The sequence below is a fragment of the Amblyomma maculatum genome, chromosome 8 (genome assembly GCF_055883805.1).
Source record: "Amblyomma maculatum isolate TAMU_Amacu chromosome 8, ASM5588380v1, whole genome shotgun sequence".
NCBI classification, from domain to species: Eukaryota; Metazoa; Arthropoda; class Arachnida; order Ixodida; family Ixodidae; genus Amblyomma; species Amblyomma maculatum.
The window spans coordinates 3,161,484-3,178,812 of record NC_139351.1 but is presented as its reverse complement, the minus strand read 5'-3'; the positions used below and the strand labels follow the sequence as shown (position 1 = coordinate 3,178,812).

Below are 17,329 nucleotides of genomic sequence, written 5' to 3'. Positions count from 1 at the left end.
GACATGACACAAATTTGCAGACAGCTTGCACAGATCGCCGACGATTTGAAAGATATTAAAGAACAGCGCGTAGCCTCCATCGATGCCAAATTAGAAAACCTTGCCATCCTAGACAACAAAATTTCAAATTGTACACATCAGGTAGTAGACCTGCAGAGGGCAGTCCTGTCTCTTGAAGCGCGCATTGATGACCTGGAAAACCGATCAAGAAGGTCAAATTTAGTAGTGTATGGAGTTCCAGAGGACGACAAGGAAGACAATGAAACGTTAGAACACATAATAAACGAAGAAATCATTCAGAAAATTATCAAGGTTGCTCCCGTCGAAATTGAAAGAATACATAGAATTGGAAGGCCATCAAGTGGAAAAATACAACCAGTAATTCTGAAATTCTTGGACTTCCGAGACAAAACCAAAGTACTAAAAAACTTTTTCAAACTTAAAGGATCAAACTTTTCCATAAGCGAGGATTTTTCATCTCGAGTGCGCGACATTAGAAAAAAATTATGGAAGTGCACAAAGCCTAGAAAGGATGCGGGCGAAAAGGTTTTCCTTGTCTACGACAAAGTACGTATAAGCGGAAAGCTATACAAGTGGGACAATGAAGTGAACGATATAGTGCTAATAGATCAAATTTTAGAAGATTCTGAAGGTGAAAAAAACGAGCAAAACTGCGATAAAAGCATTACACATGAAATAGAAAGCTCCAAATCCGACGATAGGCGCAGCCACGGTACGACGGCGGCATGCTCCGTCCTACTATACGCTTGCTCATTTTGAAACCAGGCGGCGCTGGATGTCTGATTTTAAGCGCGTCCCCTGGGCAGCGCAGGTTCCCTATCTTCTCTTTGGCAGAGGGCCCTTACTGCCCTTGGACACTTTGCTTTCTGCAACTGTCCCTGTCACTTATGGTCGTGATACCATAGCCCGAGCCAATGCCGCCTTGCAGATTGCTCGTCACAAGCTCTCTGCATCCCAAGGAACGCTGCTACGATGCTCGTCACCATGATGTCCATTATCCTCCCGGATCTCTGGTATGACTCTGGCTCCCGTCCTGATGTGTGGGGTTGTGCGAAAAACTTCTGCCGCACTATACAGGTCCTTATCGTGTATTATGCCCAGTGACTGACGTAGCATATGAGAATGCATCACTCCGCCCAAGGTCACCGTCCGCTACCGTCACTCCGCCCAAAGTCACCGTCCGATCTCCGAAACCCAGTGTAGTCACGAAAAAAAAAAAAAAAAATATTGAAAAACTAAAAGCAATAAAACGATGTAAAGGCTGGGACATAAACAAATAAAACCAGATAAATGCACAGTAGCTTAGCCAAAACGGCATGTAAAAGCGTTAAAAGACAATGGTAGAAACCCAGGGTAAAAAAGCTGCTTAAGGCTATTAAAATGGCAGAAATAAACTTTGCAGTTATTAGTCAGTGCCTGTGCGTGTTTCTTCTTAGTTCTTCATGTTTCGTCTCGTTCCCAGCGCTGTTGCTCAGATATGTAATACCAACTAGCCTGACACCTCGCTCTAGTGAAGTATCCTCAGCCATAAAAGATCCGTGTAAATGCCTTTCCTATGCTTCTGTAGAGTGGCTCATTCTAGAACCCTATTGTCGCTCACTCGAAGTTGACCACAGAAACAATGTTGGACGCATTCAGTATAATTTTTACCATGCACATGCAGCGACTGGAACCACCTTGCGGCAGATATCCCATGAGAAAATGAGTATGCCCTTTTCAGAAAAGCTTTATCCGCTTTTATGTTTCTTAATGACAAAGCCCAAGTGCTGTAGCATCTTTTTTTGGTTATACTACTAAACAATGTCATCACATTTGATCTTGTTTGCCATCCTGCTATGCCATAAAAAGCATTAGGCTTAAACACCTGGTTTTGTATTTTTTTTTCTTTTCATACTACTCAAATAGCCAACAAGCCATGAAATTAGGAGACTCCTGCTTCTGGGAAAGAGAGCAATGGTTAGCCTTGACCGCCTAGTAAAGAGCAGAGACATTTGTCTGCCAACCAATATCCGTATAACTCGTGCTATGGTCTTTCCATTTGCGATGTATGGATGCGAGAGTTGGACTGTGAAAAAGGCTGACCGCCGAAGAATTGACGCGTTTGAATTGTGGTGCTGGCGAAGACTCTTGAGAGTTCCTTGGACTGCCAGAAGATCAAATCAGTCGATAGTGTCGACCATAAACCCTGACTGCTCATTGGAGGGTCAAATTCTAAAGTTAAAGCTCAGCTACTTTGGTCATCTGATGAGAAGAGAGGAGTCGCTGGAGAAAGATTTGATGTTGGGAAAGGTTGAGGGTCGCCGGAGAAGGGGTAGGCAGCGAACGCGATGGTTAGATGGCATCCTCGAGGCACTGCAGATGAAGTTATGTGATGTTAGGAAGATAGTGAGAGACCCGAAAGCGTGCATTGTTGACTAAATTATTTTTCATTTTTAGGTGTTTTTGTTCATATTAAATTGTGCTTTTCAATGGTTTGTTATTTATGCTAACGTTTCTGGAGTCTTCTGTATACAAAACAAGCGTAAGCCCGTGACGTCAGTGTAGATGCGGCGGCGCTAGCGACAGCAGTGACTTTCGTGGTGTAGGCAAAAGCTCGGGTCGTCTGCATTAGATGCGCGGCGCTTCCTGCAAGCTGTGGTGTGGTTGATTGCGTCACGAGGCACACAAAGGAAAATAGCACCTGTTTTCACATGTTTCTTGCGGTCGGACAAATATGAGAGCGATGAGCAGCAGTGTTGATTGTGACAAGTAGACCCTTCGGCGACGGATTGCCTTCGCGGCTAATGTGCGTTGCACCATTCTGCGCTGAAACTTCATCAGTTCGTTTGTAACTCTTAATTGTCGTGACTGCTTTTCGGCCGCACAATGAATTGCGCAATATCAAATGCCTGCAGCATGTGCACGTTTTGTTGTATATAATATATCAAATTAAGACGCCGCCCAGTGAGTTCCATTCACTTCTGCCCGTGCATATATTCGTACAGAAAAGCTGACACAAAAGCTGCTGCGAAGGTAACTGCTGTTAGTTTGACCGGTCACTCCAGCGCGATATTGCCGAAACAGACCTGAACTTGTGAAGCAGCTTTTCTCTGATATCACCTTTGCGAGTTTCAACGAGTGACTCTTCATCACCGGCCCTACAGAAAGCAAGTAAGCATTAGGATCCGGGCAAAGTCACGCAGCGTCATTTCTCAAAACTTTCTTTTTAAAGGTCATTAAGATTTTGACAAACAAATTAAACATCCACGTACAATTGATCAAGCAGGATATATTTACATGCAATTTAATGTCCCAAAGAGTAATCGGCTATGAGGGGTGCAAAATAAGCAGATAAGATGACACATTTTTGAATAAACAGTTTCAGAGTATATTAAAAAAAGCTTCACTGATCGTGTAAATTTCGCTAAAAGCGACCGTGGAGAATGTTGCATTTCCGTTCGTGCACCTCTCCTGAAGACAAAAAAAAAAAAAAAAAAAAAAAACAGAAAGGAGAGCATTCTAATGGGCCTTCATGTATCTATTAACCTGTGAATGACCTTGGCTACGTCTGTGCGATCAAACAGACGTGAAATGTCCTTTTATCGAGCAGGATAAAACATTGGCAGCGCGCACTATAGGCGAATACTATGTTACAAAGAACTAAAAGATTGAGTTCTTATTCAGTGAAATTCTGACTTAAGTTGCCGGAACACTGAGCTAGAAATATGATTTCTAGTTCACTATAGTTGTCGGTAATATATTGTTCTTTAGAGTGATGGTGCTTGGAGCATCAAAAAGCCCATTAAGAGTTGTCATATGAAAAACACACTTCCAGTCATTCATTCGTCGTCCTTGCATGTGCTAGCAGTAAGCACGGGAGTTGAACAATGTTAGCTGTTAGTATTTTATATACATTGTGCTTTCTAGTTTTCATTTAACTCAGTCACTACGTCGCCCACCGTAGCCGCGCGCTGCTGAGGCCATCGAGAAGGAAGCCAATTCAGCGCTCTTCGCCATGTAATTTCAGAAGTAATCGGCTGATAAAGTGCTGAACTACCCTCCAGGCATAAACAAAACTATTTCTACGCACAAACGAAACTTACGCTTCAGAATATTCGCACGCGCGAACTGGTTTCGAAGGCAGCGTCGCTTGGTGCTGTGTAGGCACGCTGCGTTTCTGCCTACACCCCATGCCGCTGCCGATCGCAGCGCCACCTTTGTTTACAAACATGACGCTTGTCTATACAACCTGCTACTCTTCGACCAAGGTGCCTTGCTATGCCTTGCCTTGCTTCAATGTTCTAACAAACATTGCCACGTATTCATTTTCTTTGCCTGTAATACCATTTGAATCCTACTGTCCTCAGCAAAGCTTCAACGATTGAGGGTATTGTAAATAAATGTTTGTTTTGTTTTGATAACACAAACTTTCGGAAAAATATGAATTTTTCAGCAACACGTGAGGTTCATATCACTGCGATTCTACCGCACTCTTAATTTACTTTATATTATTATTTCAAGCTTCTAACAGTTTCATTTAAAGTTATAGCAGTGTCTTTGTCAACAGGGTGTGGTAATCCATCCAACGACATATACGCTGAGCACCAGCGTCCGTTTAAAGGGATTATGAAAAGGCTAAAATGAGGCAAAGCGGTTCAGACACAGGTACTCCATCCCAAATCAGTTCATCGCCATCGCCAAATTTCACCATCGCCGATTAAAAAATGGCGCATCCCCCTCTTCGGCTTCATCTCGACACTCCGAGACACTAGAAAGAAAAAAAACTAAGAAAACAGCTCGGAAACTCCGCACATGAAAATGTCATCGGGTGACACTCAGTTGGCAAACTTCCGGTTGTTGCGCCCGTTTTCCCGAGCATCACCCACGCATTCATCAGTCTCTGCTTTTTCCTTCCTGTCTGCACTTGCATAGCTTTCAACCTTGTCTCCAGTCTTCGTCGGCTGACTGCTTCTGCAGTTCTTGACCTCTCGGAATTGTGTGTGACAGCAGCCCGAACGACCCGGGTCGTTCGCGAGCTCATTCCTGCAGGTGGGCATGCTGCTGCCGACACCGGCAGCGGCCGCAGCAGAGAAGCACTTCCCTTCATATTGCTGACCTGGCCATTGAGCGCAAATTAACGTTCACACTGCCGAGCACGGCTTTCTACAAGACCCCTTTCTTCTCTCGTACTATGGATATGTCTCTCATTCCTCTAGCTTTGGTACCTTCTTCTGTTTGACCAACAGCGGGCGGTCTAATCGCGGATTCGAAGCGATATCAATGACTCTGCATGGATGCTGGCAGATGAGCGTGCGAGTCGGACGCGTGCAAATCTGCCGTAGTTCCTTTTAGCCAGAACGAGCACTTTCACGATGTTCAGCGAGAAGCCTCCCTTGTGGTGCGTAACGGATGGAATGTGCGCATCACTGGCATGAGCACAGACTGATCATTTCAAGAGATCGCTACAAAGTTTGGATATTGGATTACAGGTGAACACGAATTACTCGTCCGCAAATCTTAAGAATTGAAATTAACAAAAGGGTAGTGTAGTCTTTTGTTTTTAAATCCTTTCGCACATCGCTTAGGAAGTGCCAATACGTAATATGCACGCGTGTTTTATCTCATGTGTAAGCATCGTCCAAACCAGGATTGACGGCATAAAAAATCAGCAAAGCAACTCGGCACCTGCAGTTTGGCAGCGCAGAATGTCAACGATTTTCGCGGCTGCCCGCTGAATCGCACATAGCAGCACGCGAGCAGCTATGCCAGAGAGGCAGCGAAGTGACAAATTTCAAAACATCGTCTACCGTGGCCTCGATGCCAAACAAACAAGGCCTAACCTCCTAGCGACGACCAAGGAGCAGCGCATAGCCGGAATGCCGTCAGACGCAGCACTCGTGGATGGCATCACAGCGGTAACCTAGCGGCCTCCAGCGCGGCACTTAACCGGTGCGAACTTATACACTTTCACGGTGCAGCTGAGGGAAGGCTTTTTTTGATGCATACTTCATTCAATTATCAACACGCTGCACAAATGATCGATGCTGCAAAGACGAGACAGGACTGCAGTATGCTGTTGCTGCGACGTCGGTCGGTACTAGAAAGATGAAGCCACCAAATTTCATGTGCTGCTCCTAAAATATGATCTGAAGCAGAAGTGTACAACCGGGATGTTGAATCAGACCAGCTTGTGTGCTTTTCACAATCAGGCACCGACACTCACATTCAGTCAGACGCCACCACCTTCTCGGTTAACGTCGCAAACCGTAGCACCAAGCTCAGGAGTTCACGTAGGCAGTGCATGCAGCACTCGAGCAGACAACTTTTGCAGCTACCGGACGTGTGTCTGTGACGTAGTGGTCATCGTGGCTGCAGCCAATGGCTGCCTTTCGCTCTCTCTTGTTGTAACATAGGATCTCATGGCAGAATAGTTCCAAATCTCATTGCCACGCAAAAACTGAGCAGCCCGCGAATGTCAAAAAACGTCGTTTTTAAAAATGAATAATAAATCACTGGCTTTTTTCCGAGGAGCTGTACTTTGGGCTCTACACATTCAAAACATTTATCAGCGGCCTTTCTAGCCATTTCATAGTTCCTTTAAAGCTTAAGTGGAGCTCAAAACGAGGCTGTGTTTGGGAAAGTTGTTGAAAGCTTATTACAGTGGAGATGGAAAGAATAGCATTTACTCACAGACAGATCCTTTTGCTTTAACACCACATACACTTTACACTACTATGTAACATGCACAGGGACAATTCTTGGTGACTTGATTAGGCCGTCTTGTTGCACTGCAATACAGATCTGACACACCAAACAGAATGCAGGTCACGGCCACTTACCTAGATCCCCTCGGAGGCCAGAGCGTAAGCTTCCCACTGATCGGCGGTGGTGGTGCAGAGCCAGTCGGTCAGATCGGCTGCTGTGGTGGTCCGAGCTCTTCTGAAACCACAAACGCAGTCTGGAGCTCAAGCATGCTTTCAAACTCACACAAGAGTATTGACTTTTCTCTGTGGGCAAGAATTCCTAGCCCCTTACTCTCGACTGGCTTTTCAGATACAATCACGTGGCCTAAACAATTACAGCCAAACCAGCTTTTGCTTTTATTTACTCCACATAGGCTGGGGACTTAACATGCTGGCTTTCCGAAACCCCTTGAGAAGGTTCCTAGTGATTGGCACCCATATGTATCACCCCCACGTTGCTTCACGGCTCGCCAAGCATGTTACTGGGAAAGGGGCTTGATTGTGAAGTACACTTTGGCAGTCAAGCAAAACTGTTCATGAAATGAACAATCCGTAATAATGAGCTGCAAAGAAAATATTACGAATAAAACATGCTACGGTCTGCTTCTGAGCGTTGCTATGACCAGTGAAGGTGAACTAACTGTAATTCTGGGAGCTACAAGCACGTTATTCAGCATGCCATTATGCTTCAATAGTGTGGTGCAGCTTGATGCACCAATAGAGATTATTTAGTTGTGGCTTGATCGTGTCTAATGGTTAAATGGCCCAACTCCTACTATGATGGCTCATATTCCACAAACCCATATATATATCACCAGTCAGTCATCTGACAGTTTCTGACAGCAGGTACCTACGCGACACAGTATGCAGAAATTCCCTGTCAGTCATGATACTAAAAATAGTAAGGCACATTAACTGGACAACTTTGCAAAGTAAAGCACGAGATCAATATAGAAAAGGACCACTAGTCAGTCACTTGCAATCTTCTTGCTGCTTTCCCCCTTTTCATAGTTTTTAAAGCTTTCTTAACTTTTTCCTTTGTCACTGGCAGAGCGTTTGACTGTTTTTCACTACTGCCAATCTCATTATTGTACTGACTACTCCAGCTACTGTATAGATCAGTATAGAACTAACTTCTCGGCTACTTTGACCATCTTGTCCATATTCATGAGATACTGCCCACCTTGTCCCTCGGTTAAAAAAAAAATGGTGGGCATGCACCCACACTCACCGCAGTGTCATAGGTGGGTATCTTGAGCCAGGATGGGGCAAAGTCATGCGCTGGCTGCTGCTGGTGGTGGTTTGCCATTAGGTGGTGTGCCCCCTTCCAGAGACCATGACAGGCCTAGGAGAGCACAGAGAGGAAGGGCATCATCAGGGTAGGTGTTGCCCCATCTCCACAAAAAGCCTGCCACACTCCACAAAGCAATGTTCGAAACCCCAGTAAAGGCCAATGCTGCCATATGCAGAGGCCAGCATCTAAAGATGCAAATCACGGTGTGAATAGTGTACCCCTTTGGCCTTCCATACAAGCCAACCACCACTGCAGACATAACCCCTCCAACGATCTCTAACATGCCATAAAGCAGCTGCACTCCAGACTGCTTCAAGTTTTTTTGGAGGGCTTGTACTACCACATTCCACCGGTGCCGGCACCTAACGCACTGTTCTCCAACATCACTTTACAAGGAAAAGTGGCACTGCAATGGGACGCTGAAAAGATCAAGTTCTGTGCTTCGCTTGACTACCATAGGCCATCAAAAATGGATTACCTTTTCTAACACCTAGATGAAATGCTGGGAAAGTCTCAGTAGCAGCGAATACCAAACTTTCACTCGAGCCAGCTTCTATTTAAGTGAAGAATGTGGTATCGAAATAATATAACCTGTGCCCAGACAGGAGCATCGCGACACAGCCACCGATTCTAAGAGAGAACCACGTTTTTCAGCCCAACTTGAGCCGAACCAAATATGAAGCCTCCTCTTCCCAGGAATCTCATGGTAGATGAAGTGGTCTTTCATGAGTCATTTAGAAAAGCGAGTTGGTGGGTTAGTCGGTTCTGCATGCACCTTTATCACCTTTCATGCACAAACTCATATTTTACTCAATGACATGACAAACAAACAGGCATTTATTGCTGCAATAACAAAGCCCGCTACAAAAAAAAAAAAAAAAAAAGACTAATGAATCTAGGTCATCCGACTCACCAGCAAAGTTACGGGCATAGCCCACACTAGGGCAGAGAATAAACTCTAACACCGGACAGGACAGGCAAGCGGAAAATGTACCACAAGGCTTCACCTCGCCGGCGGCTGCGGAGTGCCTCGAGGATGCGTCCGCTCGCGTCGAGTTCCCCATACCGAATACTACTGGCTTTCCCCACGTGATGCGCAGAGATGAGGCCTTCCTTGGCGCCCATGCTGCTGCGACACTGGTTCCATCTCTCGACAGTTAACGTTAACTATCCACACTGGCTCATAGGAGACTGGAATGCTAAGGTCGGGAGTGAAGAAATATCCGGAATTATAGGCAAGTTCGGTCTTGGCGAGCCAAATGAAGCTGGGCAGAGGCTAGTAGAGTTTTGTCAAGAAAACAACCTGACCATAGCGAATACTCATTTTCAACAGCACAAGAGGCGCCTGTACACATGGACTTCACCGGACGGCCTGTACAGGAATCAGATCGATTATATTCTTTGCCGGCAGAGATGAAGAAGCGCTATACAAGCAGTAAAAACAAGGCCTGGGGCCGATTGTGGCACCGATCATCAGCTTCTTGTTGCCAAAATTAAGCTTCGATTGAGGAAAACGCAGAAAACTAGAAGGCCTTTCAGGTATGATCTGGATCAAATTCCATTAGAATATGCTGTGGAAGTGAGGAATCGATTTCAAGAATTAGATATAGAAGACAGAGAGCCCGAAGAGATGTGGACTGATGTTCGTGATATAATACAAGAAGTTGCTACTAAGGTAGTTCCAAAGAAAAAGAAATGTAAGAAAGCAAACTGGTTATCTGAAGAGGCTTTGCAAATAGCTGTGGAAAGGAGGATGGCAATAGTTATGGGGGAAAGAGATAGATACAAGAATCTCAATGCGAATTTTCAGAAAATAGCAAGGAGAGATAAGAATGCCTTCCTGAACATACAGTGCCAAGCAGTTGAGGAAAACAGCCAATTAAGGAACACAAGAGCTTTGTATAGACAATCAAAGATATCAAAGGAAGCTTCTGTGCTAAGCTGGGCGTGAAGGACAAACGAGGCAAGGACCTCACTGAAGCCTCAGAGATAAAGAAGAGGTGGCAGGAATACACCGAAGAACTGTACAAGAAGGACCCGAATGTGCAAACCCAACATAAGACGGTTGTGATTACTGATCTCGAGCCGGGCATCCTGAAGAGTGAAGTTGAATGGGCCTTAGCCAGCCTTGCTAAGAACAAAGCTAGCAGAATTGATGGCATTCCAGCTGAGTTACTTCAAAACCTCAACCATGACGCTGTTAACATTCTGCATACACTATGTCAGAAGATTTGGACAACCCTGCAGTGGCCACAGAATTGGAGGAGGTCAGTTTACATCCCCATTCCAAACAAAGGCAGTGCCAAAGATTGTTCCAACTACCGCACGATCGCGCTTATTTCGCATGCTAGCAAGGTGATGTTGAAAATCCTCCAAGGTAGGCTGCAGCAGTATGTGGATCGGGAGCTTCCGGACGTGCAAGCTGGGTTTCGCAAGGGCAGAGGAACTAGAGACCAAATTGCCAACCTTCGCTGGATCATGGAAAAGGCAAGAGAGTTCCAGAAACCCATCTACTTCTGCTTTAATGATTATGCGAAAGCGTTTGACTGCATAGATCACAGCAAATTGTGGCAAGCTCTCCAAGAGATGGGAGTTCCAATTCACCTCATCTGTCTCCTCAGGAACCTGTATGAAGGACAAGAGGCCACAGTCAGAACTGGGCATGGTCTTACTGATTGGTTTCTGATTGAGAAAGGAGTGAGGCAAGGCTGCATACTGTCGCCCTGCCTATTTAACCTATATGCAGAGTGCATCATGAGGAAGGCCGGTCTGGACGAGTCTTCAGCTGGAGTGAAGATTGCTGGAAAACGTATCAACAACCTTAGATATGCCGATGATACCACTTTAATGGCAGAAAGTGAAGTGGAACTCAAGATACTTCTGATGCGCGTACAAGAAGAGAGTGAGAAGTTTGGGCTTAAACTGAACATTAAAAAGGCAGAGATCATGGCGTCTTGCCCTATCAAGTCCTGGAGCATCAATGGACAAGAAGTGGAAGCTGTGACAGATTTTCTCTTCTTGGGCTCCAAGATTACCTCGGAAGGAGACTGCAGCCATGAAATTAGGAGACGCCTGCTTCTGGGAAAGAGAGCAATGGTTAGCCTTGACCGCCTAGTAAAGAGCAGAGACATTAGTCTGCCAACCAAGATCCGTATAACTCGTGCTATGGTCTTTCAAGTTGTGATGTATGGATGCGAGAGTTGGACTGTGAAAAAGGCTGACCGCCGAAGAATTGACGCGTTGAATTGTGGTGCTGGCGAAGACTCTTGAGAGTTCCTTGGACTGCCAGATCAAATCAGTCGATATTGTCGACCATAAACCCTGACTGCTCATTGGAGGGTCAAATTCTAAAGTTAAAGCTCAGCTACTTTGGTCATCTGATGAGAAGAGAGGAGTCGCTGGAGAAAGATTTGATGTTGGGAAAGGTTGAGGGTCGCCGGAGAAGGGGTAGGCAGCGAACACGATGGTTAGATGGCATCCTCGAGGCACTGCAGATGAAGTTATGTGATGTTAGGAAGATAGTGAGAGACCGGAAAACGTGGCGTGACATGGTCCATAGGGTCACGAAGAGTCGGACACGACTGAACTGAACTGATCCACACTGGCACCACCTTGTGATAGCTAGGCTAAATACCATGGGGGAAAGCAGAATTTAAAGGGAATGATGGGAGATCATTCCTCATTTCCCCCAACCTTAAATTGCCCCCCGCACCTGTAAGTACAAGCTATAGGGGAGACAGCCCAAGCCAAGGGGGCGCTGCGCCATTCTGTGGGTCAGCGCCCGCCATGGAGACCTCGGCAAAATCTCCGCACAGCGCGGCCATGTCGTCTGCCCCAAGCTGCATTGAAATCCATGTTGTCTGCTTCGAGCTGCATTCCAGATCGTTTACGCGCACGCACTATTGTTGCTCTCCTCCGGCTGTTTTTTGGCCGCCGCCGTCGCATTCCAACAAAAGGGGCAAAAAAAGAAAAGATCTAGGATGAAAAAATGATGCGGCGCTTTTTCGCAAGACGTGTGGTAAACAGTAATGGGGTGGTTGTCAGCCCATTTTTTATTTTTAAAATATCTCGTACCGCTGGTATCTCGCACCACTGTTTGTCCCTGGCGGTGCCACAGAGGCCATCGCGGAACCGAGTCGGCCTCAAACAACAGGTATCTAAATCCTTCTATCTTCATACGCGATCTTGCTTCGGGAGCTCAAAAAGCGGACTCGCTAGAGGAGATAACTGAACTAGTGATTGCACAGAGTAGCTGCAGAACTAAGACAAAGGTTTCCATGGAGAGATGTCCCCGTTGTGGGGATTCACAATCCCCTTCCTCCATTATAACGCCCGCGCGTAATTAACACGCGTGATTACGCGCGCTGGCAGAAAGGTTGGCGGAGGAGAGGGCACGCTGGCCACCCCCCGCCGCCTCCCGGGACTGCGGCGACGCTGCCGCGGGCTTCCCTCTTTCCTGCCGGCGTACCCGGGAGACCTCCTCTCCCGTTCCGTGTCGAGGAGCGCGACTGTAGCAACTCGCTGGGTCTTCGGCGAATGGGCGCGCAGCGCGCGGTTCATGATTTCTGCCGAGGAGACCACCGCCGTCACCGAGAATCGCCCGCTGACCGTAGGCTCTTACCGCAACGGGATGCGAGCGAGAAGCAGTGTCAGGTGAGAAGACTCCTCCTCTCACCTCCTTGGCGCGCTTCCCCATTAGGTGGTTGTTATTGCACCCCCGTACGCGGCTTTCGCTCGCTACACGGCGGTTGTTCTTAATTGCTATTCTCTTGCCGTGTACTCGAGCAATGCAATAAACTCTTGTTCGAGTACGCAACTCGGTGTTTGTCCCCTCTAGCCCGAACCCGCCGCAGTGACGATTTCTCGCACCGCGGGTTGGGGGTCACAGCTCTGTCTGCTAGGGCTGGCACGTCGGGGCTAGAAGGCAACTGTAGCATCTAGTCCCCCCGTAACGCATTCTCTTGCGAGAATTAACCCCCATACCGTCTGCATGAAAATTTATCAGGCATTTCCTGACTGTTCGTCTCGTGGAGAGAAAGAAAACTGCCGCAGGGAACAGATGCCTTGGCTTCTGGTAAATGACCCATGTTAGGAACCAGTGATCGTTAAAGGTACATAGGTCATTGATTTCGAACAGCAGTGCCGCAGCAGCGAGCTTACCCTGGCCGCTGGCAGCAAAAACAATGGTTGTTTTTGTGTTGCGTTGTGTTTTGTGCCATTGTAAAGAAAATGGGCGCCTGTAGCAACCTGTGTAGTTGTCACCCTACTAAAGCAAAATGGGTCATCCTAGATGACAACTTTGTTTCGTTTACTTTGTCGATGGGTTGACTAAAATATTTGTCCCCAAAGAGTTGAATGGGCCCCTTTCAAGAGAGCAGTCACAAAGGCAAAGGAAGCTTACCAACCGCCGCCCGAAGCAGATGATTCTCCACGAGAAGGCTGGGCCCTTCATTCTCTGAACAGCAAGGACACAGACATTGGCCTTCCACATTATTCTTTTCTCTCCCACATCTTAACATGAGAGGTACTGCCTCGTGTCCTTCAAAATACCTGTCGCTTGCCTCTCACCTTCGAGTAGCGAATCCGTGTTCATGCTTTTTTTTTTTTTTTTTTTTTTATGTCTCAGAGCCTGCCAGCAAGCGCTCTTTGAAAACGATGTTCGCAGCGATCGTTTTTCAGGACCTCAAGTGGCACGCAGTGATGACAGTTTATCAGTTAATCCTAATTTTTCGATTTCGACAACACCGATAAAACACACATTTCCAACCAGCCTCTTTACAGCCGGGGAACCAGAAAAAGCAAAAATGAGAAACCCCACTGGCAAAGAGCTCTGGCTTTGCACGCGTTTGTACACAATTGTTCCCCCTCCTCATCCTTCTTCTCCTGCTCCATGTGCATACGCGGCTGAGCCTGACACGCGCTCCCGCGCGAGTGGGCTACGCAGACTCCATTGACAGCCGTGCGCTGTGCAGCCGCGGCTTGTATGTTGGCAAACTCCACTTCGAGTGCATCAATTGTTTTTTCTTTTGTTTCCCCACTCTGCTGGGGCAGAATAGTAGGAAACGCCATAATGAAATGAAGTACACTGCTGAATGAAGCAGTTTCTAAAGCCTGCACTTGGGCAACTTCAGCCATCTTCAGGCTGACGTCTTCCAGCCGAAACTTGTGGCGAATATAATCACATGCTGCAGTGAAGTAGAGACGTACAGCCGAGAACTACTCCTTCTCATTTGAGGTCAGCGTCTCAACTACAGAGTAGGTTGTCGTGCCAATGACGATGTCTTTATCATCTTTTTGATTCTCTACAGCTCCATAGGCAACTTCAGGCAATGAATGGCATCCCTTGAGAACACCTGGCCGCACAAATCGAGTCAAGAGATCCTCAAGAAGGCGGTTCAAGAGGCCCCTGAGTACATGAATCTGAGGAGCCTGTGATAGAAGTAGGCAGTTTGTCTTCTCAAAAAGAGGTATAACATTTTGGAGAAAAAGACAGCATGCCCTGCTTAGCTCCGATGACAAAAAAAGAAATAGGCACTCTTCACGGGTCACGTGGCTAGCTTCTGCAGATGCCTCGCATTGAAGTTTCAGTTTCTTTGCTTGTGGTGCAGAATGAACTCCTTTTCTTTTTAGTGAAGGTCCATCACAGTCGGTGCTTTTTTTTCCAACACCTGCAGCAGCCTTGGGAAGCTGTGCAGCAGTATTTGAGGCCGGCGCAGGGTTCTTGGCGATTTGTAGAGAAGTCTTGGGAATCTGGTAAGACTCCAAAAACAAGCTGTTTATTGCACTGTTTTGTTTCATTCAAGAAAAAGCTAAGTAGTGGTTTCCACTGGTCCAGCAGCCTCTTCAAACACTTCCCCAAAGACAGCCAATGTGTCGGCGAATGCTTCAGCATCTTCCTGACGTCGACGTCGTGCAATCTTTGAAAGTCTTTCAGTCGATCTTTCCGCTTTGAGCTTTTCTCTAAGTAAAAAAAAAAATGTCAACCAAGGCCTCATCAACCTTTACAGGAAGACATGCAGCTCCTTTTTGGGCGGCCAAGTTGATAAGGTGGCATGGGCAACCAACCCCGATCAAAGCTGGTTGGGCCTCCCTTGCCAATCATGACATGGGCATTGTCCAAAGACAATGCCAACAGGTTTTCAAGAGGCAAACTTCGGGACTTCATTTCGTCCAGAATCAGATTTCCAATTTTCTGACCCGTCACTTCCCCTCGGATTGCACCGAGGCAAAGGAGGCGGCTTTCAACTCTACTGGTCTCTCTAACGAAGTATGTCGCAACAATAGGGTAAAGCTGCATATCTCTATTGTTACTTCCGTCCACAGCAATCAAAAGTACTGCTTTTTTTAGGGCATCCAGCAGAGGAGTCTCTGCGTTCGCGGCCATATCACAAACAATTGCCGTCGTCTTCGTCCGTCCACAGGCGTAGCGTTTGGCTTCCTCGCACTTGGGGAACATTTTCCGGAAAAGTAGCCCAGCGTGATCACTGACACTGAGCGGTATGTTGTGTTCAACTAAAAACGCCGTGAAATGGCATTCTGTACGAATCACACCGAGGTCGCTGTCACTGCGAACAAAACTTGTCAGGCTCGGCTGGCTGTCCGCGGCTCGCACGTATCCTTGGTGCTTTTTCGAAGCGATGTGGATCTTTATGTCAGACTTGCCACCATGTGAAATATTAACATCACAGGCACATGTGGTGTAAAATCCGAACTTCTCTCCTTTCTTAGACAGCACGAAGCACAGAAATTCTGCCGCGTACTACTTCAAAAATACTTGGAAGTACTGTCACGGCTTTGAGCCCACCATTGCACTGCGAAACCGCTACTACTAAAACTTCAGAGTCACACTGAGCCGGACGCGGCCGCAGATCACGCAAAAACAGAGGCCAACACCAAAGTTGTCCAAACACGTGAACAAAGGAACAGCCACTAGCCTGGCGGAGGCGGTATCGAGTTTTGGATATGGATTCGTGTTCCCCCGAGTAGACGATAGAGGTCACTACAACGTTTGCAGCTGCTGATGATGATATCACAAATATGTGTTGCCCTCTCGTGGTCACCAAAGGTACCATAATAGTGTTAACATGGCCTCCGAGATTACCCTACCTACATTTTCCATAAAATTTCCCGCAAGATTCGTAAAATCGTAAGATTGGTCAAAATTCGTACATTTTACGGAAAATTCGGAAGAGTTGGCAGGTATGGCCATATAGCTTCTGTACAAGGCACGGTGGCGGTGTTTATGGCAGTAGGGGCAGTGCTGCCAAAGTATGATGGTGGCAGTCGCGTCAAAAGGTCAAAAGGAGATGCCTGGACAAAAACTAAATTGCGCTTCACTACACTCTGCGTTCTGTTTTCAGGAATGTGCTGACTACACTTCACTCTAACATTCATGTTAGCAAGTGCAAACACAGTACAGTGCAATACAATACAGTACACTACAGGCAGCTGATCGACACCGGCACAGCAGCAGACGATGCGGTGGCCGGTGTCGTTTGCCGGTGTCGCTCTGTGACGTCACTAAACATATCAACGTGGAGATCACTACTGGCGGGACGAGCTTCGCAAAGTAAACTTCAGACACTTATTTCATAATAAGGAATGCGTCTAGGGCTCTCAAATTTCGGAAATAGAATAATAAGGTCCAGTATTATCTGCCAGACTACAAAACCGTAATATGTTGAATGACCGTGGCATGACCCTTTAAGTAGGTCTCTTTTCGTAAGCCTCCACATTCCAGCCCCACAGGTGAGTACAGGCAAGATGCAACTGTTATGCAGGGCGTCCAAGCTAACTTTCATCATCAGCAGGACAATACCCACTGCAGGGTGAGGGCCTCTCCCATATTCCTCCAATAAACCTGGTCCTGTGCTAGCTGCATCCACGTGACCGCTGCGAACTTCTTAACCTCATCCACCCACCTAGCTTTCAGCCACCCCGAGCTACGCTTTCCTTCCCTTGGAGTCCAATTTGTTACCCTTTTCAACCATCGGTTATTCGATCTTTGCACTACATGACCTGCCCATGCCCATTTTTTTCTCTTGATTTTCACTAGAATATCATTAACTCGTTATTTCTCTGATCCACTCTGCATGCTTCTTAACTCTTAGCGTTGTGCACATCATATCTGTTCCATAGCTCACTGCATTGTCCTCAACTTAAGTAGGACACTTTTCGTTAGCCTCCACGTTTCAGCCCCATAGATGCAACTGTTGTTTATTTTCCTCCCGAGTGATATCGGTAAGCTGCTAATCAATCTTGCATGCGAGTCATCTCAATCTTATTCTCCTTT

General features: G+C 46.7%; 1 protein-coding gene across 3 annotated transcripts in view; it reads right to left on the bottom strand.

The window, feature by feature from the left end:
• Positions 1-17,329, bottom strand: part of LOC146180450 (vasculin-like protein 1) — a 158,674-nt gene that overhangs the window by 118,208 nt on the left and 23,137 nt on the right. For 2 of the 3 annotated variants that reach the window (XM_084576040.1, XM_084576039.1), the window contains 2 exons: positions 7,975-8,088; positions 6,840-6,939 (listed from right to left, as the gene is read on the bottom strand). In XM_084576040.1, coding sequence (XP_084432166.1) covers positions 6,840-6,939; positions 7,975-8,052 — 178 coding nt within the window. In that variant the 5' untranslated portion in view covers positions 8,053-8,088. The remainder of the gene's footprint in view (positions 1-6,839; positions 6,940-7,974; positions 8,089-17,329) is intronic. The other variant, XM_084576041.1, reaches the window with a different exon arrangement.